The following is a 24,799-nucleotide window of genomic DNA, read 5'->3' on the forward strand; positions in this document are numbered from 1 at the left end:
AACTAAGTTGGAGGGGAGGGGGGGGCATAAGTGGAAAAGATAATTCGGGTCTTTCCCATTATAGCCCCCCCCCCCCCCCCCCCGCTTAGTGGTCAGATAACCTATAGCCCCCCCCCCCCCCCCCAATCATGGTAAATATACCATAATGGGGGGGGGGCTATATTTTCATGGGGGGGGGGGCTATAATGGGAAAGACCCGATAATTCTATGACATAATTAATCCATCCAAAGAAAACGGATCTACTCTGTTTCGGCCCCCAGTGTTTTTTTATGACCCCCAGTAACAAATCCTATGTTGTTATATAGCACGTTACTATGTAAGAAAATAGCATGCGTCTGGGGGTCATAAAAAATTTATGCTCACTAAGCTGGGGGGGGGGGACAGAATAGATCCAAAAAAACAATTGAATTGAGATTAGGAACTTTCCCTGGTCGAGACCCGATGTTAATCTTGCAAGATCTTGCAAGATTCTTGCAAGACGATGTTAATCTTGCAAGATTCTTGCGAGCCGATGTTAATCTTGCAAGATTCTTGCGAGCCGATGTTAATCTTGCAAGATTCTTGCGAGCCGATGTTAATCTTGCGCAAGATCTTGCAAGATTAACATCCGATTCCGACTCGGGTTTGCCTTTGACCAGTTTCTACCAAATTGTAATTGAATTTGTTGTATTCAACTGGACATTTGATTCTTGAACTGTAGGAAACTTGGAGTGCGTATTGGTGACCCTTGTGACGTCCCTGATGACCCCTACACTAAACACAGACAGACTGAACTGGAGGCCATGCAACCCCTCAGACCATACGAGAGAATTGACAAACTGGGACAGTACCTCGAACACAGCGGACATGTTTTAAGGTACACGCGCTTTTTTCTTTCCCAGTTATCCTGCAATCTTCATCCTGAAGTGACAAGATCTTAAACAAAAAAGTTCCTGAATCTTTTGGGATGTTTGCTCAAGTTTTCTGCAATTCTTTAGACTCGAATTTTGTCATGCAAGTCTTGGCCAAGACGCGCGCAAAACTGCTAAAAGTCAAAAATGACACGGTCATATAGTTCTTAATAGTTCTTAATCATAGTTCTTAATCAGCAATGAAATTACACTTCCAATCAATTTTGCCCCGCATTGATATGGAATTGGCGTTAGGTCCAGGCCCGCATCAAAAATGAATTTTTACCCGTTTCTTACCCCTGGCCTATTGTGGGTGAATATTATTTGCAGGTTTGGGTATATATTGCTTTGTCTTTTTGTGAATTTTATCCCCGACTACTGACAAATTATTTTCCTTCTTCCCGGCATCATCTATTGTTATAGGTTCTACCTTCTGTGGGATGACACTTCGAATTTGTTTGGCGATATGCGTGAGTTCATTCTGCACTACTTCCTGGCAGACGACGAAATAGAGGTCAAAGAGGTCATCCCTGAGAACGCAGGCAGAGATTCACTACCCATGTTTCTGAACAAGGGTAAAATTCCCAAGGTCAGTCAGGGTTAACAGCTCCCTGTTTGTTTGCACTGGGCGCCAAAAAAATTGAAATTGAAATCAACTTGAATTATCTTGGAAGGTCTTGTAAGAACCTGGCAAGATCATCTTCCAAAATCTTGCGAGATCATGCAGGATAATCATGCATCTCTTGCAAATATGTAAAGTATCAGCAATTTTGAGCATGAAAAACCTAACATTGAATTTTTTGAAAGCCTACCTAAAAATAACAACTGACAAATAACTGATAGATAGATTTGCACGATTAGTTGAATGATGTTTTGCTGTAAACTCGTGACAGGAAATCACTCTTAGTTTTTTTGAGATACGAGTTAATAAAAAGCATGAAAATTGGGGTATTTTGGCAGACTACCCAATACATGGAGTCGTTTAATGTTAATATTCTTTGTCAGACTATTTGACTTCACTGATCTTCTTTTGAAATTATTTTCTTATTTTGCTATTCGATGTTGGCATTTGGGTTTTCTTTCAATGAAAACATGCAGCAGCCTGTTCTGTGGTTAACAAGGCGGCTCGGGAATGTGCGTTCGCACATAAAGTTCCGACCCCGCTCATCTACATTTTTCACTTAATTGTCTACCAAATGAGGAAGAGATAAAAAAAAATAAACATATCAACATATCGTTCAACAAATGTCTAAAAGAATAAAACAATCAACTCTAGAGGGCCTATGAGACATGTGGCTACCATAATATGACTACCAGAAAAGACAGCAATAAAAATCAAATAGTTACAAATATTAATTACGACCAAAACTCCTTGTCCATCTTTTGAAAACCACTAATAACCAAATCAAAATGGCATCAGCTATAATTTATACTAAAAATATTAACCGGTAATTTTTTGGAACAAAATATGGGACTTTTCCTCAATGCAACTTGGCAACAAGTCGACTGTAAATGAGCAAAAGGGGCAAGGTTGATTAAAACATTGCTTTTTTTAAAAAAGGAATTAAATTCGAACTGATTAGAAACATTACGCATCAAATGAAATAATTGAGAGAGTCTTTTATACCTCCTTAGAGAGCGACTGAGGCCATTCATTATCCAGGATATGTCATACGACTACAAAAAGAACGACAAAAACAGGCAAAAAACAAAAAAAAATGCACGAAAAATTATGCACGAAAACGATGTCCCCTAATCATATAAACATTAGGCTGATCACTAAAAACAATAAAAATATTCGTTTGCATTTTTGCAAGTGAAAAAATTTGTAAATCATGCGACGCCCATTATTGTGATACTTTGAAAAGAAAACAAAAACCTACAAAAGGGGGCAAATATACCAAAATCACGAAAATTGGTTTTATGAAAACTAGTTGTTCCAAGAAGAAAGACCATTTGAGGAAAAGAAAACCGTTATTAAGAGCAAATTGTGTTTTAATAGATAAATGACGTGAATTGTATATAGAGATGTTTAGCTACAGTTTAACACAAAATATAATGCGCAGATCTCAAAAATCTATCTCTTTTTTTTAATAAAAACAAATATTTTCAAAATTCATAGCCAATAAAAGCTTTCGACTAAAAGAGTAGACAGTTTGTCCTTTAACTACTTGGAAAACTAATTGCGACTGTTATCAATGAAAGCAAATTATAAGACTATAAAATAGCATTAAATACAATCTGAACTAATAAGTTTCACAAACAACTTTACGAAAGCACAGTTTTGAAGCCATTAAATTTATAAGTTATTAACCGCGAGAATATAAAATCTTCGTTTGCGTCTCTTTTGATCATCATAACGTCTTTTTGTAAAACGACTATCACAAAATGACAGCAAAAAGAACCACAAAAACTGAAAAGTATCTAAACTTCACACAATTCTTCTGACACAAATTGTCTAAGCCCTGAAGATATCATTTAGAACGTTTAAACAACAGAAATTTTTGTTTGATTCAACAAAACATTAAAAAAGCAGTAAATAATGAGGCTAATTTACGAAATGATACAACAAAGTAAAATACGAAAAAAAACGCAAACCAGAACAAAGTGGTAAGAAGTTGAAGAATACTATTACTCTTTTACAGAAATTTAATTTGAAAGTCAAAACAACCATTAGCTATTTACCGATATTAGTTAATAAGTTCATTTTTTATCTATAGTTGGCCACTGAGACCTTTAATTAAACAATATCTGGCATATGAAAACAAAAATTAACAACCAAAACAGGGCAAAAATAAAAACTCTACCAATTTCTTGAAGAGAACGGTGCCGCAGCCCTACAAACCATATGTTACGAAAACAAAAAATATGTTCAGTTTTAAATGTTGTAAAGTTTTTTTCAGTTAGATTGTTAAATAATATGACAATTTCCAAGAAAGACAAAAACAACAGCAAAAATGGGCGATTATGCACAAAAGTCAGAAAATTTTGTACGAAAACTCGTAGTAACAAAATCAAGAAAACCTTTTTTTAAAACAATTGGCCACAAAATTTGTTTGTATTCTATAGGGAGGAAAATTTGACCTGTACTTCCTGAGAATAAGCAAAATGTTAATTAAAATAACATAAAAAATTGACAAGTTCAAAAAATCACAGAAATTTGCTTAAAACAAATACATTCAATAACATAAGAGACATTAGGTAACAACCGAATTAATAGAAAAGGTTCGCTTGCACTTCTTGAGGAAGAAATTGAGATCTTTGTCTTGTTAAATTTAAAATTCAGAGTGCCAAAAGAATAACAATTGAAGGCAAAAGCCAAGAAATCAGTTAAATTTTAATAAAACTCTTCTTCAAAGCCAAAAAAAAACTTTTGGTTTCCTTAAAACAAACTGTATCTACATTCGACCTCACATTTACGTACAATTGAGTTTTCTTTAATGGAGCCGTGGATAAAAAATATTGTCAGTAATTAACATTAAAAAAACAAAAGCAAAAGACTTTGAAAAAAGGCAGCATCAATATAAAAACCAAAAAGTCTCTGATTCTAAGAATCCATGATATTATCGATCCTCTCCCTGATTTTGTCGCCTGCCCAGCAAACTGACCAAGTGTTCCAAGTGTTTGCGAATTAGATCAATTGTTGAGTGGAATTCTTCAAATATTAAAAAAAACAACGATGCATTTTGTATAATTATCGAGTTAAATCTGCAAAAAACGGTTTTATTTTGTATAATTATCGAGTTAAATCGGCAAAAAAAGTTTTAATTCCCGAAGACTTTCATAAGGCGCCCAATTGCAACTAACGCTCTTTTTGAGATTATGCGGTCTGTGTTAAGGTTTCTAGGTCACTAAGTCTGGTAAACTTTAACAAAGTGGACCAAAAAAGCATATTCTGTGCCATTTTTGATGAAAAAAGTTTTGAAGTGAATTTTGAAAATTTTATCAAAAATTTTAGCCAAAAAAACTTCAATCAAGTAATCCAGCAACGCTCTTCTATCTCTAACGGTAACAACAACACTCTTTTAAAAAAATCTTTTTCGTTTTCTAATTCCGTATTCTACGCTGGACGGGCTTTTTAATGATACCACTCAAAATTCTGTACGATGAATATATCGATCGGCCAAAAATGACCGAACAAAAGAAAACCTAGTTGAGTATATAGTTCCTCCCTCCCCACTAAAGTGGGGGTCGGAACAATAAAGAAAAACACTGGTACGAAGTTTGCCTTCACTTTTAGGTCACACAATCTTTGTAAACTCACGGTTCTTATGGGATAAAACTAACGAATCTCGCGTTCATGTGGATACTTTTCTCCAACAAATAAGACTAAAATAAATATGTGCTTGGCCTCGAAATGCTTTATACTATGCTTAGATATAAATTTGGGCTAAGAATTTTCAATACTCTTGATTAGTTATAAGCAGAAGGAAAAATCAATTTTTGCAGACAGATTGAATTCAGTTCATAGAGTACGCAGAAGACTGAACAAACTAGTGCTCTGAAATTGTAATTGTGAATATTGACAGTTTTTTACTATATATGTTTTATACAGCGGCATAAGTATATGACAAGAACGTTTCTACTGGTCTTTTATCACCATTTCAACCTTGAAAAAATAAATGCTGAAAATTCAAAAGAAAACAATTTGATTTCAATACAAATAAAACCCACGAATAGAAGTTTTCCCGCTTTTTTGTCTTTGCTTAACCAAATGAGTTATATTTAGCTGATTCTACTTACTCCAGATTCAGAAAAAAACCGTACCCAAAGTCAGATAGGACAGAAAACCCTATGGGAAGAAACACCCAGGGAGCAAATCCCACGGAAACATCCCTCACTTGACTGTCAAATATATGTAGCATTAATCGAATTAAATTAAACGAATCATAATACAACACAATTACACATATCACAAACAAAAAATGGAAAACGTTTCTCAAAATGATATATTTGAACCAATTCATAGCAATCATTTTAAAGCCTGACACATTCGTGGCCAGCGCAAACAATTGTTTTAATTCTGCGGTGATTCTCATTTTCTTTAACCTGATGCTTCCCCATTTTGTTGTCACAGCAAATTCTTGAAGCGCTCGTTGTCTGTTTATGGCCTCCATGAATTTTCAAATAATGAAGCTGGGAACAATATAATGTTAAGTCGTGATTATGCAACAAAGAACTTGAAAATTTGTTGTTGAATCTTGTGGAGTTCTTTTAGGCATGCGTGTTTAACTTTCTGCTTTGATGGGTTTCACTTAAATCACGGTTTGTCTATCGATGTTAACATGGGTTTTTTGTGGAGTTCTAATTCCTTGGGGGCTTAGTTTTTATTATAAATAGACGGGTTTTTTGCTGGGTTTTAATGTCCTAGAACTGTACAAAAGTCAGACAGATAATGTATTTTTGTTTTTTATCTCTTACAGCATTTATAATGTGCTTTTTCCTATTGTCTATCTCCTAAAACAGGTCAAAATATAATGAAGGAGACTGCTTTAGAGGCATTCCATAAGAGCAGAACTTGATCAGAATGAACTTAAAAGAATACTACAAGACAAAAATTGGTCTTGTAAGATATTGCATAATGCAAGAGTCACCGTCACGCAATATCGTGGAACACAGTAGCCGTGTTCCATTCTACCAATAGTCTGCGAGAGCTACCATAATTGTGGTCTACAATTTTTGTGCCTTTTAAGGAAAGAAATCCTGACTTTTCACCTGCTTGACTGAACTTTAAGAAGATGGCATCAATTTTTCGTCAATTCTCAAATATTAACATGTTCGTACTTCTTTTTAGCTCGTAGGCGGTCTTCCCCTTCCAGGCCAGCAGGCAGCCAGGACAGTTCTGAACGTGTTTGGGCCAATGGGCAAAGGGGGCAGGTACATTCTGGACAGTTTGAAGACAGGTGCTCTCAAGCAGGACTTCTACACTGATGCAGACTTGAGTGTGGGTGCCGTGATTAACATCTGGGGCAGAAAGATGCTCATTTGTGACTGTGATGAGTTCACGAAAGAGTTCTACAAGACCAAATATGGAAGTTAGATTGACTGAATTACAATTTTTTAAGAATTTTTTGTGAAATATTAAGGAAAATTAATCCCCAGTGGAATAAAGTGTGATTCATCTTGCCAGCCGCAGCCGACAAGACCGAAAAGACGAAAAGGGCAAAAAGTTGTGGGAAATATATGATATCGTCGGTTTTTTAAATTTTAAGATCATTTTATTGACAGGGGAAGGGAAGCAATTTTGAATTTTCAGCAGAATTTGATAAATTTCCTCTAACTTTTTAAGTTGATCTACCAGAACTAAATTTGTATTTTCTCAAGCTAAAATTAAATTTAAGTTCTACATAGGTTAAAATAGGATATTATAACAATATTTTAATGCCCTCTGGGTTTTACCTGTTTATCCCGTTTTTGAGAACGAAAAGTTAAATGGGTCACTTCAAAACAGCCAGTGAATAAAAAATGTTATTCAAGTGCGTGCATGGCTGTGTTCTAAGTCAATTTTACGTCGAATGAGTTCTGGAATCTTCCGGCTATTTCTGACCAATTTTACCATTTATACTAGTTTTGAGAGGGCATTAAATTATTATGAGGGCATTAACATTATTATGTTCTGCATAAGTAGGTTAAAATAGGATTTGATAGAATTCATATCCTATTTTAACCTACTAATACAGAACATAAATTTAATGTAAGCATGAGAGAAATCAATTTAAGTTCTGGTAGTTACATTTAAAAAGTGGGAGGACATTTTTCAAATTTGCTGCTTTTCCGCTCCCATATTATAATTTTTGTAACAGTAGGCAGGTGTTTAAAGTTTTGGTTGGGTTTGTTTCAGCGGAATTTAAGAAGATCTCAGTGGATAGACCCAAGTACCCAGTGCCAGAGAGAGAAGTGCCACCCTACAATGGCTTTGGAAGCTACGAAGACTCCCTTGGCAACTGTGACTCACTCCTTCCAAAACCACCCAGGAAGGACTTCCTTAAATTCATGGAAAAAGACAGGTGAATAAAAGCGTTGTACAAGTTTTTCCATTCTTTCCAAAGGGTTGTTTTGAATTTTGTTTACACAAAAGTTGCAGCTGCTAGTTATCAGTGAAACATGAACAAAAATGACAATGGAATATATTTTTTAGAACTTTATAATTGTTCCGACCCCTCTTGAGGGGGGGGGGGAGGAACTATATACTCACCTGGTTTTTTTTTGTTGAGTCAATTTTGGCCGATCGATGCATTCATCGTAGAGAGTTGAGACTGGTATCATTAGAAGGCTTGTCCAGCGTAGAAGATGGAATTAAAAAGATTTTTTTATTTTTCGTTTTTTGCTGGGAGTTATCGAGGTTTAAATATTGAGAAAATAGAGTGAATTCCGGTGAGATTTTATTCACATTTTCCGGAAATTTTGACTAAAACTTTGCCAATTTTGCTAAAATTTGATAATTTTGTAGAAACTGTTGTTGATTTTTATTTGCAAAGACAAAAAACCTTATAGGCTATTTTTATTTTTTTGCCAAAAATTCTGGCTAAATATTTCAAAATTAAGACTTTTTCATCAAAAACAGAACGAAATAAGTTTCCTTAGTCCAGTTTGATTAAATTTACAGGAAGTACTGACCCGAACACCACTAACGCAATCTTCTCAAAAGGGGGTTTTTTCTACTTCAAATTCAGTTGAGAGTGCTCTGCAATTAAAACTTTGCCTTTTTTTGCTAAATTTATTCGTTGATTATCAAAAACGCAGAATCTATTTTTGAACTTCTTAACTAACAAAATATCAATTTCTAGAACCTTCGAATATTTAAGTGTTCCTAATGGACAAACAACATTTGCAGGTCTAGGTTTGAACCAATCTTAGACTGGTATAATCCAAAAATAATTCGGATTGTAATCAGTCGGTCTGTTTTATAAAAAAAAAGATTTGATCTTTTCTACCTTAATTAAATAACAGAACATTTCAAACCAAAGCTCACTAATGATAGGTCCATTTGGCTTCCTAGTTAGCTCCACGTTATTGTATCTGGTTGATTACTAGAAAGCTTTTAGTCGTTTTGACTTTTGAAGTATTTGATCTTTAAATAAATAATGATTTTGAAGTTTGCCTAGATTTTTCTCTTAATTTGGTTAAGTTTTAGCTTAATGTCAGCAATGAAAGAATGCTTTTAGTTCTAGTGAACTCGAATTAAATCTTTATTGCGGTTTTACGCCTTAAGTTATGATTTTCTGCCGTTGACATTTCTAGATTTCACACTCTTTTTATTTTTAGTTATTTGCCCATCTTTCACGTTTTCTAGTCACATTATCACGTTATTGACAGATCATATATCACATTATTGACTTTCAAAATAAAAGACAATTGAAAAAATTAAAATCCTTGAAGACGTCATAATGATTTTAACGGCTTCGACACTACCTTCTTGAGGAATTTACTTGATTTTTTTTTAAATTTTGTTTTCAAGTGTCGTTTTTATTTTGTTTTTTTAATCGTAGGAAATTTCCTGTACAATGACCCGATTGCATTGGCTTTTCATGGAAAAATACATGAGACCAAATTCTGATATTAGTAGATAGCCGATGGCTTTCATGACTCTGAGAACAATTGTTTTACAAATTAAAAAAAAACACTTTTTAACTTCGCAATTTTGTTCCTTTTATTGTCTGTTTGTTATTTAGTCTCGGTCAATACAGGCCAAATATGACAATTTTGTTGACAAAGAAAGGTTTCAAAAGGGATTTAAGCCACGAAATCTATTGTTTTTTAAAGAGTTCGTTATGAATTTACTGGCTTCGACACGCGTTTTTCACAAAAAAAGTAAAAATTAATTTTTGATTTTTGTCATATTTGACGTTCTTTTACTAGACGTAAGACCTAATCTGTATAATTGCAGTTCTAAAGGTTTTTCTTTGGAAGAGTAAACGGAACTATTTAACTTTTTCATTCTATAATTAATGGCGTTCATGTCTTCGGAAAAATTTTCTTTGAAAAAAAATTAAACCGTTACGTTACTTTGCATTTTTTTTTTGCTTTTTTGTCTACTTGTTACCTAGTTTCATAAATAAGAGGTCACATAATACATTATCAGTGCTTGCAGAAAGTTCATTCGAACTTATTTGATGGCCATAGTATGGCTTTACGGTTTCGAAAGTGCTTTCTCCCAAGTTTTAATTGATTTTTTTTTATGCCTGTTTGTTGTTCTTTTTGTAACCGCATAGAATATTGACTACCAGCGGTTGTTATTCTAAAAGCATTGGTAATCCTTCACCTATGGGATATTGTAGTTGATTTCTAATGGTTTTCATTACTTTGAAATTATTTGTTTTAAAAAAAGTGAGTTTTTCAACTTCACTGTTTTTGTTCTTTATTGTTTAATTGATACCAAGCCTTTTTATTGAGTAGTCCCTTATCTTTTCTGGTGAATTACAAGTTTTTTTGTTTAATGTCAGTTTTATCCGACGCTATTTTGATTTTGTAGGTAAGTTTTTTTTTAAACGGACATGAAGTTTTTGATGTAATTAATTTTTGTTGTTGTTGTTGTTTGATTTTGCTGTTCGTCTTGATTCACTTTTTTAATATTTGCACATCCATCAATCTAAGGCACCATTTTTTAATCGACCATTGAGTTATTTACTATGGAGGCTATCATTTCTTTCATACACCATTTTTTTCTTTAAATACTTGATTTTTTGGGTTTTTCTTTGTTCCTCATTTGGTAGACAATCATGCCAAAACTGTGGATATGCGGGGTCGGAACCTTATTTGCGATCGCACAATGCCGAGTCGCCTCGCTTTATTATAAATTATAATTAGAAAGCGATCTTGGAGGATCTTTATGCTCGTCACCTTTGACGCGATAATTAAAATTCATCCGTTTTCAAAAAATTAGAGTTCTGAGACAGAACTGCTTAAAATTCTGAAGGGTGAATACTGTTTGTCAGGAATAGAGTGTCAGCATAGTATTTTTCAGGATTTGTCAACTATTTTATAAACTATTCAAACCAGAATCAATGAAAAAGGAGGTATTAGTTTTTTCACACATGTGAAAAATAAAAAAAAAATTGTTCATTGCGAAATAGTAGTAAGAAAATTCTCAAAAAAACTATAGATAGTAAAATTATTGTCAAAACATAGCCAGAAGATTCCAGAACTCATTCGACGTAACACTGACATAGAACACAGTCGTGTCCGCATTTTAATAACATTTTTATTCATTATGCTGTTTTGACTACCAATCAGATAGCCAACACGCAACAAGAACTGAAAAAATGCCAAGAAAACAACAAAGTTCTTTTAATTCAGTAACAATGGCTTCTCGAATAATCAAATGACCGTTTTTAAATGTCCTCAAAAGACGTTTATATCATTTGTTTTAGTCTTGTGCTTCTTTTTGGCAATTTTTTCCTCGACGGAATATTCATCGGACCCATTTAAATTTTCGTGCTCAAAAACGGGACAACAAGTAAAGCCCGGGGGGCATTAAATTACTGCGCAGCTCTCTCTTACTAGTCTTTCAGATTGCGATTCACCGAAACTGTTTTGAAGAGACCATTTCATCACGTGAAGGGTGGTTCTTAATATTGAAATTATTCACCCTTACCCTCCCCCCTCAACCACCCATTTTCCCCTCTCGTCCTGCCCTCCCAACCCTTGCCTCAACACCTGAACCCTCCCTTTCATAATTCTAGCATCTTCAGCTGGCTACTGCCAAAGCCAACCGCTCGCCGGTCGTTTGAGAGCAATTCTCCCGACGTTCGTCGGTTATGTTTTTAAGTTACAAACTCAAAAAGTAGTCCTAGATAAACGATTGTGCAAAAGAAGTTGTCCAAAAAAACAAAATTGCTAGAGTAAATATGCAAAAAAATTCAATTCAATTTGTATCATTATTCACCACTTAAATGTCATGCCATTTAAACAAAAAAAATCACTTAAATTCATTAAATGGTAAAAGCGCTCCAGAATGCACATCTTTTTAATAACAAGTGGGAAAAATCACTTCGACCAACCAATTCAAAAAATAAACCTGGAAACAAAAATGTCCTCTCCCAAAAAACCCGGGTCAAAATATCAACGCTAAAAATCGGGAAAAAATGTAAGAATTGCGGTTAATGCATTGAATGTTCACAAATTGCCGTTTCTACCGCGCTGAATGCGGTCAAAAATAAAATTTCACTGAAAAAAAACACTTATCTCATAAAAAATCACTGCTTATATTTTTTCATATAATTGAGATTCTGATTTCAATACAATAAACATGTATGGTTGCAGTTGCCCTGCAGCGCAATGGCGAGAATTGAGATTGATTTCCAAGAAGTCAGTTGTTCCGTCCCGGGTCAGGGGTGTTTTTTTGCAACAATTGAATAAATAGCAATTCTGGCAAAATTCACCGTTTTCACCGAATTCACCGGTAAAAGTTGTGGAGGCTTTGTAGTAAAAAATAATTGTTTTCAGTGCAAATTCACAATTTCTGTTTTTCTATGTTCTTCATTTGGTAGACAACCATGCCAAAATTGTGGATAAGCGGGGTCGGAACTTTATTTGCGATCGCACAAAGCCGAGTCGCCTTGTTTTATTATAAATTATAATAAGAAAGCGATCTTGGAGGATCTTGTCTAAAGTTTTGAAGTCGCTTTTTCTTACTTAGAGTATTAATTTTAGACTTCATGAACACTATCCATTTGACCCAAATTATGTTCGTCACCTTTGACGCGATAGTTACAATCAGATAGCCAACACGCAACAAGAACAGAAAAAATGCCAAGAAAACAACAAAGTTCTTTTAATTCAGTAACAATGGCTTCTCGAATATTCAAATGACCGTTTTTAAATGTCCTCAAAAGACGTTTATAGCATTTATTTTAGTCTTGTGCTTCTTTTTGGCAATTTTTCCTCGACGGAATATTCATCGGACCCATTTAAATTTTCGTGCTCAAAAACGGGACAACAAGTAAAGCCCGGGGGGCATTAAATTACTGCGCAGCTCTCTCTTACTAGTCTTTCAGATTGCGATTCGCCGAAACTGTTTTGAAGAGACCATTTCATCACGTGAAGGGTGGTTCTTAATCTTGAAATTATTCACCTTTACCCTCCCCCCTCAACCACCCATTTTCCCCTCTCGTCCTGCCCTCCCAACCCTTGCCCCACCACCTAAACCCTCCCCCATAATTCTAGCATCTTCAGCTGGCTACTACCAAAGCCAACCGCTCGCCGGTCGTTTGAGAGCAATTCTCCCGACATTCGTCGAATATGTTTTTAAGTTACAAACTCAAAAAGTAGTCCTAGATAAACGGTTGTGCAAAAGAAGTTGTCCAAAAAAAAACAAAATTGCCAGAGTAAATATGCAAAAAATTTCAATTCAATTTGTATCATTATTCACCACTTAAATGTCATGCCATTTAAACAAAAAAATCACTTAAATTCTTTAAATGGTAAAAGCGCTCCAGAATGCACATCTATTTAATAACAAGTGGGAAAAATCACTTCGACCAACCAATTCAAAAAATAAACCTGGAAACAAAAATGTCCTCTCCCAAAAAACCCGGGTCAAAATATCAACGCTAAAAATCGGGAACAAATGTAAGAATTGCGGTTAATGCATTGAATGTTCACAAATTGCCGTTTCTACCGCGCTGAATGCGGTCAAAAATAAAATTTCACTGAAAAAAAAACACTTATCTCATTAAAAATCACTGCTTATATTTTTCCATATAATTGAGAATCTGATTTCAATACAATAAACATGTATGGTTGCAATTGCCCTGCAGCGCAATGGCAGGAATTGAGATTGATTTCCAAAAAGTCAGTTGTTCCGTCCCGGATGAGGGGTGTTTTTTTGCAACAATTGAAGAAATCGCAATTCTTGCAAAATTCACCGTTTTCACCGAATTCACCGGTAAAAGTTGTGGAGGCTTTGTAGTAAAAACTATTTGTTTTCAGTGAAAATTTAGAATTATTTTTCTGCAAAATCTCAACCCGGGAATGCGTGAACAAAAATTACCCTCTTTCTCTCTGTTTTGATGTTTTTTGTGCAGCAGATTGATCTAAAACACTTTTTTCAAGCGCAGCATTGATTTTCACATCATATTTCACTATAAACTGACGAATTAAAAACAAAAAAGTGTCATAACTCCTCGTCGAGCTAAAAAAATATCAATTTGCCTAAATTTCAGAAATGGTTTGGAGTGTAACATTCTGCGGTTTGCGGGAGTGCTGTTGACGAAGAGCAAGATAGACAAAGAGAGGAGGTTCATCATCTCTTGTTTCCTGGCAGACGACACGATTGCAGTGTTCGAGCCACTCAGACACAACAGTGGTATACAGCCTGGAAAGTTCATGGAGAGAGCCAGGCAGGAAAAACCAGGTAACTTTTTCAAATTTGTAAATTAAGAAGATAATAATGGTTAAACAATTAAGTGCCCAACAGGTCTGACGCCTCATGGCAAATGTTCAAATTCGACATTGGGTTTCAATGAAAGAACACAAAAACTTGGCTGGATAATATGGCCACGCACGCCAAGCTTTTCTTACAATTTTCTAGATGTAGTGAATTTGAAGCAACTAAATAGACAAATTTTATGTAGTGCACGACGGTTGCGTTTATGGTTCTGGCATTGCATTCAAATATTTCGCAGTTTAAAAAAGTGTAGTAATAAAGTAGCACTTGTCATTTTGGCTGTTTATTGTCATATGCAATGACACTAGACCATTTCATTTCTATCTGAAGATTCTCTTGAAGTGTTTAAATCTCTAATCTCAGGGACTGATAGGTTGTAAGCTTTTCCAAATATGATTCCATTGGCAAAATTAGCCGCAGTAACTTCTGAATATATGGAGCTGAACGATTGCCCTTTAGAGGACTAGAAATGAAAAATATAATTTAAAACCTGTATTGAGGGGATAAATCTGAAATTTCCTGAGAAACTTTGGATTACTTGACACCTTGTTGAGCTAAGTTTCTCTGATGAGGTTTCTAACTCGATAAAACCTTAAATTTAACATCATTTAGTTTGTTTAAAAAATTCACGTACATGTAATTATTGTGCATATCTTAACGCTTTCTTACCATGAATCTTATCAAAATCGTATCAAGAGATTCCAAGTTTCACTAAAAAGGCTCACAATCTATATTAACAGCTCATGCTTGATTTAATTCATTAGTTAACTGAGGTAATATTCCGGAATAATGTCAAAGGTTGGACGAAGTACGCGTAACTAATTTTGCAATCGAAGCTATACTGAATTCGAGCCAGCATTTTTTTTTCTAAATCTTAGTGTGCTTGTAGCATTCTGAATTTTGATCACATAGACTGCCTATCACGGGAAACAATAGCACCCAGATCTCACAAAACCGAAAAATTTAGTTTGGTGGTTTGTTGTCTTCTTTTCGTTTTAATCCCCTACTTTGCTCTTGCTGATAACAAATGTCGATGGTAGAAACACTTATACTATGTAACTTTCATAAATGTTTACAATAGCTCAATAGGCATCAAGTAATATGCACCATCGCAATCGAAATAACTACTACTATAGTTATGTCTAACACAAGCAAACGCAAGCTTGGAAAATTAACCAAAAAATATTTTTTGATTCAAATCTACAGTAATACCGATAGCTGCCGATACTCGAACGCAATCAACACGGCTGGAATTATCTCTCAGCTGAAAACAGACTAACTAACAACATTCTGGCCACAACAATAACTCCACGCTTCTGCTCGATCAACCAAATAATTCTGCCCACCAATTATAGCTCTATAACAGCGACGATTCAGAGTTTAACGCTCAATCTCTCCAGCAAAACTCTGTCAATTACTCTCTAACAGCGACTAATCCGAGATTCGCGCTCAATCGTTCCGGCAAAAATAACACGACGCCGCTAATACCAATTACAACAACTTCTCTTTCTTTAAAACCAGTAAACTCTACTAAACAATCAGTTATGAAATCGCTAACGGTTGGCATTTTTTACGCTTTGAAAATTTTCTTAGGGGTTGCGCATCAACTTCGCCATCCCTCTCAGAGAACCGCACGAAAATATGCGTCTGATCCGAAGCACCTTTAATATTTGTTTGTGCCTTCCCTTTGCACTCAGTAGATCGAAGAGCAATCACGTTTGCCAGTTCATGGGTGGTCAAGTTTCTTTATACAATTTGTCCATAAAGACCAACACTTGGTTGCGCTGCGTAATCCCAGCCCGTTAAACTTTTCTATTTAGTTGTTCTACTTTCCATGCCTGCGCTGGTTGTTGAATCTTAGTCTTAGCAAAATGAGTCTTATATGCTTACTGTTATATGCATTCCATTCCCCTACTAAATATTTATCTTACTCAAATATTATTTGCAGCTAAAGTATTCTACCGGCGCTATAAAACAACAGTTTTACTTCTTTGCTACTAATTTGTTTTCTTAGTCTTATTTGAGTCCAAGCTTGAGTTTGCTTTTGTTTCACATGCCTTGAATGCAGCAATACACCCCTCCAATGATTATTATAGCACCATTGAATCATCTGTAGCGCACTGAAAGAAAAAAAGGATAGTGAGAAGAAAGTTTGACTAGTCTTGTGGACTTTACTTGAACAAGCCAGGGACAAATCGAAGTTGTTTTGAGGTGGAACTCATCTCGATGTTGATTCGCAACAACTTGTACTCAATTTTCGGAGAAACTGCCCCATGTCTTTCTCCCAATCACATTCACCTACCTTCTAATTTGATGATCCGTCGTCTCACATGAAGCTGCTTCTTCAGGAATTCTTGGGATGTTGCTTTTTATTGTTTGGATCTTTTCTTGTCCACATCTTGCTGCAGATATTTTGGTAGTTCTGCGTCACGGTTGAAACTGCTGTCCCAGGGACCCACTTTGATCCTGGAGAGTAGCAGTTGCTTTCTCGAGAAAAGGTTCTGAGGAGAAAGTATCCCATATACTTCTGTCAACTACTTCATTACAAAAATCCAATTCCTCAGGAAATATGTACGTAGTGGACTTTTCAGCGACGTATGGGGTTGTGTTAGGGAGGGAGTCTGAAAATCTTTCTAATTCTTCCCAGTCGACTAATTCAGTATAAGCATCCTTTTGATCTGAGGGCACACTTTTACTGTCCGTTTGATTTTCTGCGTTCTCGAAGCTAGCCGACTGGTCTTGCGCTGCATCACTATCCGCATTTGTATCAAGAGCACCATCTAGCGTCCCGTGCGTTTTCTCACTAACTTCATTTGTTCATGGAGAGTCTTTTGTTTCCCTTCCAACTGAGCCATGTCGCGAATCGGCAAGCGAGAGTTGGATTATTTTAGGTTTTCAAGCCACATGGTAGTAAAAGGTTCTTTCATTCACTTTAAAAGTAGCATCAAAACCTTCACCCAGTGGGGCCATCTGAAAATTGTTTTCTCAGACAAAAATTCATGGGGCTAGCTCTCTTTTTCGTCGTTATTCCTTTTGCCCTGTTGGGTTTCTTGGTCATTGCTTTTTTTTCTCATGCGCCTTCGTGCAGGATTTCTCTTTCTCAGTTGTTGGAATTCTGTCATCCTTTGTCTCAACTTCATTGTTTCTCCCCCACGAGAGGGAGCCTTTCTAAGTTCGTTGGTTGTGGACTCCCGAGCTTCAAATCTCAAATTAGCAATTCCATGATCCATTTGCTCAATTATCGGTTGAGGTTCTCACTCTTCTTCTGAGCATCTGGTCAGCTCACAGTACAGTTTCCGAACCGCTTCCTGGTTGTCTTCTGTTGTCGATCAACTTTGTGTTGCCTACTGTTGAGCTGCAATAACCTTATCAGTCAACCACACAAAACTGATCGACAACAATAAATAGGCCTGGTTAAATTAAAAAAATATTTTTTGTAAGGGTGATTTTTTTCGCTTGATTTTTTTGTTTACGTCGCCGCCTGGCGGCTTCGGTTATGTGATGTTTCTTTTCATGAGAGCGGTCGACGAAGCCGTTTCCCATACAAAGTTTTCATGCTTCCACTCTCTCCTCCAGTGGGTCTGGCTTGCTCACTTGATTCTGTTCCAATTCACGCTCCACTGCCTACAAGTCGATCAATATAACAGACATTTGGCTCCATTCTTTTTTTTCAGGTAATAGCAGGCAGATCTCATCTGAGAAACCTGGCCACAGTGCGTACACTTGAACGTACTCTGCATCTACCTCGTCCATTTCTAGTTTTTGGCAACAACTGTTCACTCGTACCACAAACTGCGCAACCATATCCGCCGGCTCCTGAGGCTTCAGATCTTTCAAGGCAATCTCAATTGCCTTGTACAGCTCGCTTCCTCTCTCCGGTGTTCGCAGTTCTGATGAAGAGCTGGCTTGGTTGGATGAAATTATCTCATCGATAGGGCTACTAGTCCCAGTGGTACTTAATGTTATCCGTTGAGCCTCAATTTTTAGTGTCCCGCAGTTTATAGCTGCAGTCACATGTGGCTGTTGATTTGCCTTTGCATCACTGTTTTCAACATTTTTCTATAGTAGAAATTTGTTGATGTTCTGCCTGCCATGGTGCCTGCCGTGGTGCCTGCACAATTTCTCCCAGTAAACAACAAAAAACAAAAAATTGATACTTATTTTATACCGTTAACCTTCATCGATGCATATTAGTTTCAAACTCCACTGACAGACTCGGTTTGAAAAATTTGTAACAAGCTTATTAGTACCTGGCATGCGTTCATGGCATGTTGATTCACTTTCAGAAGCTGACTGGTATTGTTCATTTTTCTACATTCCGCTAAAAATCTTGTTCACTGTTACTTCAAGTGGCGTTTCGCAAGTTATCTGTTCTATCAAATTCCCACAATCCTTAAGAAAACCGATTAATGAGTTGTGCTCTATTTGTTCTCGCTTGTTCTCCAATATTTCTGCTAAATGGAGACACTGAGACGTAATCTGGCTTATTATTCGCTCCAATGCAGCAGCATCTCCATCAGACGAGGATCGAAATTCACCGTAGAACTGGCTGCTCATCTCCATCAGTCTTTCTTTCTCTTTGTCTTCAGATCCACGTGATCTGATCTTGACAAACTACAGCCGTATTCGTCCCATCCGTTACTGTCTTTGTTCGCATCCATGCCTCAATAACTTGATCCGTATATCAATCGTGTATTATGAAGAAAATTGCCCACCGAGAAGCCCGATTGTAAAGTTCTGAATTTTGACTAGGCTCTCCAACACGGGGAAACAAAAGCGCTCAGATTTGACAATTCCAAAAGGCTTAGTTTGGTGTTTTGTCCTAATTTTATCATTTTCAACCTGTATTTTCCTCTTGCTGTTATCAATTGTTGATGGTAAAAACACTTAATTTAAATAACACTTATAAATAATTGCAAAAACTCAATAGGCGTCACGAAATGTGCTCCATTGAAATCAAAATAAACACTACTACAGCTTTGTCTAACACGAAGAACCGAAAGCTTGGAACAATAACCAATAAGTTATATTTAATTCAACTCTATAGTAATACCGATTGGTGCCGGTACTCGAATGCAATCACCACAACTGAAAATATCTCTCAGCTAAAAACAGACTGGCAAACAACCTTCTAGCCACTGCAATAACTCCAAGCGTATGCTCGATCAACCATGTAACTCCGCCCACCAACTATAGCTCTATAGCAGCGACTGTACAGAGGTTCGCGGCCAATCGCTCCAGCAAAACTCTAATTACACTAATTACACTATAACAGCGACTATTCAGAGCTTCGCGCGCAATTGATGCGGAAAAAACACAGCGCCGCTAATAACGGTTACAACAACTTTTGTTCTTCAAAACTCGTTAACTCAACCAAAAAAGAAGTTATCAACCCAACGTTAGCAATTTCTGCGCTGCTCTTACAGTGTAGCTTTTATATTGAACCGAGCAAACAGTTTGATTGCTTATACAAAACAACCATTATTATGACAAAAATATTCAGCCATCTATACTGTCATTGGGTTTTTTGTTTACGCTCCGTAATACCAATGCTGAAATACGGTGATGTGTTCAATACCAAAGGTATGTATCAAATGTCAGTCAAGATCGCCGCAAAATATACACATATAAAAAAATGGAATTTTCCAGCGTTATGGACAATTTGTTTACATAGGGGATATCTTGGGGTGATGAATATGTACCGGTTAAAAAGTTGAGGGCTTACGGCTTGGTCACGTTGTGCGCTCGTAATTACTGAAATAATCCAAAGTTTCAGACAACTCTATTTTTTTTAGTTTTCTGCCAAGTCTGCGTTTTCAGTTCTTTTGTTTACATAAGGTGTTTTGGGGACATGACTAGAATTCAGCGTATTAGGGCGTGGGCTCAGGGCTTTTTTTGCTTTAGTAGCGTTCAAGAAACCTATAAATGAGCGATTTCGGATTTTACGCCAAATTGATCACTTTTCGCCCTTATGAGTGTTAATAGATACGTACTCGTTAAAGCTGTTAATACCAATTCTTGTTTGTAAAAACTTAAGGCTGCTTTAGGGTTTTGATGATCTCACCTTGGCTCGTTCATAACTGCTTCACAAAATCGGGTGGTGAACAATATTTGGTCCCAACTCGTCAAAATTTTCAGATTTGACCAAAACCGTCAATTTTGTAAAACTCTGATGTCTTTCAGTCCCCGTTGATGCTAGTGGTCATCAGCTGGCTCTTCGTTTTAAGGAACTAAGGACAAACGTTATCAGGCTGCTAATCAAAACGGATCGCAATTTTATATTAACCGCTCGAAAATGCAATGAGGTCCTTAATTTGCCATAATGTTTAACAGTCGCTTAGAATTGACCGTTCTTCCGCTCTTGTTTGGTGTCCTGGGAGCTAGGGTACCTTTTTTTCACAGTACCATTGATGGCAAAAATTGGCTTAGTCCCTATACCGAGACTTTGGTGATAACGTTATTTTCATTGCAATGACAACGATTTTTACTACCCAGTCATTATGATTACAATGCATATGATAAAATAGTTCGCCAGAATTTCACCACAACTCAATTAGAGCATGCAAAATCATTGAGTCTTCAGTAGCCTCTAGGAAGTCGGAGTAAAACTGTATCAACTGAATTTTTTCGCACTCATCTTCGCGTTCCATGCGTTTCTGACCTTAATGAGCCTGATTGCTTGTTTCCTGTCTATAGTAGCATTTGCTTCCGAAGGCTGTCACATTCTCCCAGCTAATATAATGATATGATAATCAGATTGCATTGCCTAATTCTCAGTTAGCGTCAAATGTATTCTATTCCATAACTACCAATCGCTTTGGTTTGCGCTCATTAGTTACAATTTTACAGTGCTAAATAACTTGTTAAAGCCCAATTAACACTACGAAATCTGCTTCGTAGCTAGAGTGCCAGTTTATCACTTGTGTAACTATTTAAGCAGTGTAGATATAAACTCAATGTTGCATCATTGGAAACAGTCTGATAAAGTTATGCAGCTGTTGTAACCGCATCGGGAGCTGATTGGACGTGTTATGGTTCTTAGAGCCGTTTCAGAGTTATACAATTCGGCTTCGCCTGGAAGTTCGATAATTTCTGGATGGCGGTAAAATTTGTGTCATAATATTCATTAATGATCAATCGGATCTCTTCCGTTCGTCCCCCCCCCCCCGCTTAGTGGGTGCAAACAAATCACACCCGCATACGCACGTGCCATAAGGTTACAGTTTATGTTACTATATAATGAAGCCTGGTCTGTAACGGGGGGATGCATAACGTAATGGGGGCAAACGGAAAAGGTCTGCTTAATCTTCTTGTAGTCTTCTTATGGATTACTGTTCTCGATTTTGGTGAAGGTTACCAAGTCTAGACCTGGAATTATCAAAAGACTGTCCCTGACCGATATAAGGCATGAAAAGACTTTCCTTGGTAGATTTTTGTTATGAAAAGAGTTTTTTGTTACTTTGCGTGGAACTAAGACAGCCGACCTCAAATTTGGTTAGACAATAAAACGCGTCACGGAATTTTGCTGGACAATAAACCGTGGCCTGCTATTTGTCTGGAATTTAGCTATACAATAATAAGTATCCTCGATTCACGCTCTCAACCTTAGCAATGTCTTGTTTTTTTCATTTCCTGAAAAATCAAAAACGTGTACTGAAATTGGATGATCATTGGGTAACGTTGGAGGTCACAACATCGAACCCGGATGCTGGCGAAACCTTTTAGTTTGGCTTTTTCTTCAAAAGAATTAGCCTCGACTTAAACAAAGGTCATCGAACGTGTAATTTCAGTCAATAATTAACCCCTTCCCCCACTTGGAATTATTAGGTCTTTTCATAGATTTCAGGTTTAGACTAGGGTAATGTTTGTGTCGCAGGTCAGGACAAGTTCAGTAGTGTGACCCCTGACTTCTACAAGGCACAGGATCTGGCAGTTGGGGCCACCATCACTCTACAGGACTTCCCATTCTACTTAGTGGATGCTGATGAGTACACGTACAATTACATGGAGAAAAACTCTGCACAGGTAGAGAACGTAAAAATGACGTTGTTTTTCAATCTAATATCATTTATCTTAGGACATCTTGTGGTAGATAATTTTAGTTTCTCTTTTCCAGCGTGTTTTGTTAACGTGTTCTATATATTAAACGTACTGCCACAGAAAATGCCTGCGGCTTACTGAGCAAATAAAAGGGTTACCCAGGTTGAGGTCCAGATCCAAATTGAGTTATGATCAGACCCAGTCGAGCGCACACCCGTGTGTTCCCAGACCGAAATTACAGGGTCTTTTCGGAAGTTCGAGCGCACTACGGCCTGGACCATGGTCTGGAGATGGTCTGATCAGAGGTCATTTTGGTCTGAAAAGTCTGATCATAGGCGGATTCGAGCGCACTTGGGTCTGATCAGAGGCGACTTCGAGCGCAATTGGGTCTGATCATAACCTCTTCGAGCGCAGTTTTGTCTGATCAGAGGCGACTTCGACCGCAATTGGGTCTGATCATAACCTCTTCGAGCGCACTTGGGTCTGATCAGAAATGCTTTTGAACGCAATTGGGTCTGATCAGGGACCATTTCGAGCGCATCTTTTTCCATTTTGGCTCTGCCAGGAGGCAGCCATAAAGCAGCGTTCTGATCAGAGACTCATTTAAAGTCCGATAGCTCTGATCAGAAAACAGGAGTCCAGCCAATAACAGAGGCCGGTCCCCTTCAGAAAAAATTTTGATCAACTGGAGACCACGATGTTTCTTATGGAAAGCTGTCTAAACTCGTCCATTGAGTCAGAAACATACACTAAAGGGTACACTAAGAAAAATTTGTTCTCAACAGTTGGGTTTCGTTTTCTATAGCAACACTTTTATAATTGATTTTTCCTTAGATGAATTAAATACTGCAAACATCAGTTTTTTTGAAATGAATATATTATAGCAAATTTAGAAGAGTTTTTCATAAGTAAAATCTTTCTCTGATCAGACTATTTCGAACGCACTTGGGTCTGATCAGAGGCAATTTCGAGCGCAATTGGGTCTGATCATAGGTGGATTCGATCGCAATTGGGTCTGATCAGAGGTGACTTCGAGCGCAATTGGGTCTGATCAGAGGCGACTTCGAGCGCAATTGGGTCTGATCAGAGGCGACTTCGAGCGCACTTGGGTCTGATCTGAGGTCTAATATTTTTATTCAAATTCATCGCAAATCTTTTATTTTATAGCTAATTTTGCAGTAAAATCTCAACTAACGTGTGTGTAAGTTTTGTGTGTGTGCGTTAATGGAGTAACCGGTTTGTCTGTGTCTGTTTGTCTGTGTCTGTCTGTGTCTGTGTGTGTGAGAGAGAGAGAGAGTGTGTGTGTGTGTTGTGGGTGGGGGTCAAGCGATGGGGTTAGGGTTGAGAAGAAGGCTGATGAGAGGGGAGTTCAACTCGATAGGGGGAGGAGAGTGGACAATTTAAGTGTTCTGGTTAAAAGACGGGAGGGCTGACGATGGCGATTTTGAGTGTTTTTGATCAGAGTGGTCAGCTGGGGAGATGGTCTCGACTGAGTCTGATCAGGGGCTACTTGGGTCTGAAATTGGTCTGATCATAGTCTGATTAAGGTCTCGGCAATGGTCTGAGTTTGAGTCTGGACCATGGTCTGGAGATGGTGTGATCAGAACTCCTTCGGTCTGGAAAGTCTGATCAGAACTCATTCAGTCTAGAAAGTCTGATCAGAGATAATTTCGATCTGGAAAATCCTGATCAGAGATAATTTCGGTCTGGAAAGTCTGATCAGAGATAATTTTGGTCTGGAAAGTCTGATCAGAAGCAAATTTGGGTCTGGACCTCAACCTGGGTAGTTATGAGCAAGTATAGTTCACTTTTACAATGAACTGGAAAACAACTTCAAAAGTGAATGAAGTGACTCAAAATTTGAAGTTCCATTCGACCAATGTTTTGTTTAACAGTGGACCCAATCTAACATCGACATGGTCTTGTACAAACTGAAGGGAGTGTTGGGTCAGGCTAGCAAGGATAGCGCCCTTGCAGCCTTCAAGGCCAAAGACTCAAAGGGTAGTGGATCTCTCTCCTTTGAAGTGTTCAGAGAGAGTGTCAGTGCACAAACAGGCGGCATGCTCACAGAAGCTGAGATTATCACACTCGCCAGGTGAGAGAAAAGATCCCAGGTTTAGAAGTAAACTCAACAAAAAAAAATGAAGAATTATTAGCAATATTTTTATGTTCTATTGGTCGCATTCCTAATTAGGAATTTTAATCGTGTAAGATCTAGCTGTCATAATTTATCACCAGATGAAAATTCCTGTATTCATCTTATCAGATCTGGAACCATAAAAATTTCCTGTAACCATTATCTAATCATCTATCTTATAACGAAAACGTATTCCTTCTTTTAAAGTGTTTATCGTATGATCTGGTGATACAAGTGTTCTTGTTTGGCTCAACGTTAATTGTACCACACTATGTAGTCAGGCGCTTCGAAAAACAGACATAAAACAGTTTTTTTAAAGAAAAATAACAATCAGCCCGATTGTG

General features: G+C 37.0%; 1 protein-coding gene across 1 annotated transcript; it reads left to right on the forward strand.

Moving 5' to 3' along the window:
* Window positions 1-701: 701 nt before the first annotated feature.
* On the forward strand, window positions 702-24,413 carry LOC142356201 (EF-hand domain-containing family member C2-like; the record flags this gene model as incomplete). Its single annotated transcript, XM_075408153.1, has 7 exons — window positions 702-857; window positions 1,315-1,480; window positions 6,686-6,926; window positions 7,733-7,898; window positions 14,055-14,245; window positions 22,155-22,303; window positions 24,214-24,413. Coding segments are annotated over 7 exons (1,269 nt in total), but the record flags the coding sequence as incomplete, so codon positions are not given.
* Window positions 24,414-24,799: the final 386 nt, after the last annotated feature.

The sequence above is a fragment of the Convolutriloba macropyga genome, unplaced genomic scaffold, assembly GCF_964194025.1.
Source record: "Convolutriloba macropyga unplaced genomic scaffold, txConMacr16.3 SCAFFOLD_3881, whole genome shotgun sequence".
Taxonomy (NCBI): domain Eukaryota; kingdom Metazoa; phylum Xenacoelomorpha; order Acoela; family Convolutidae; genus Convolutriloba; species Convolutriloba macropyga.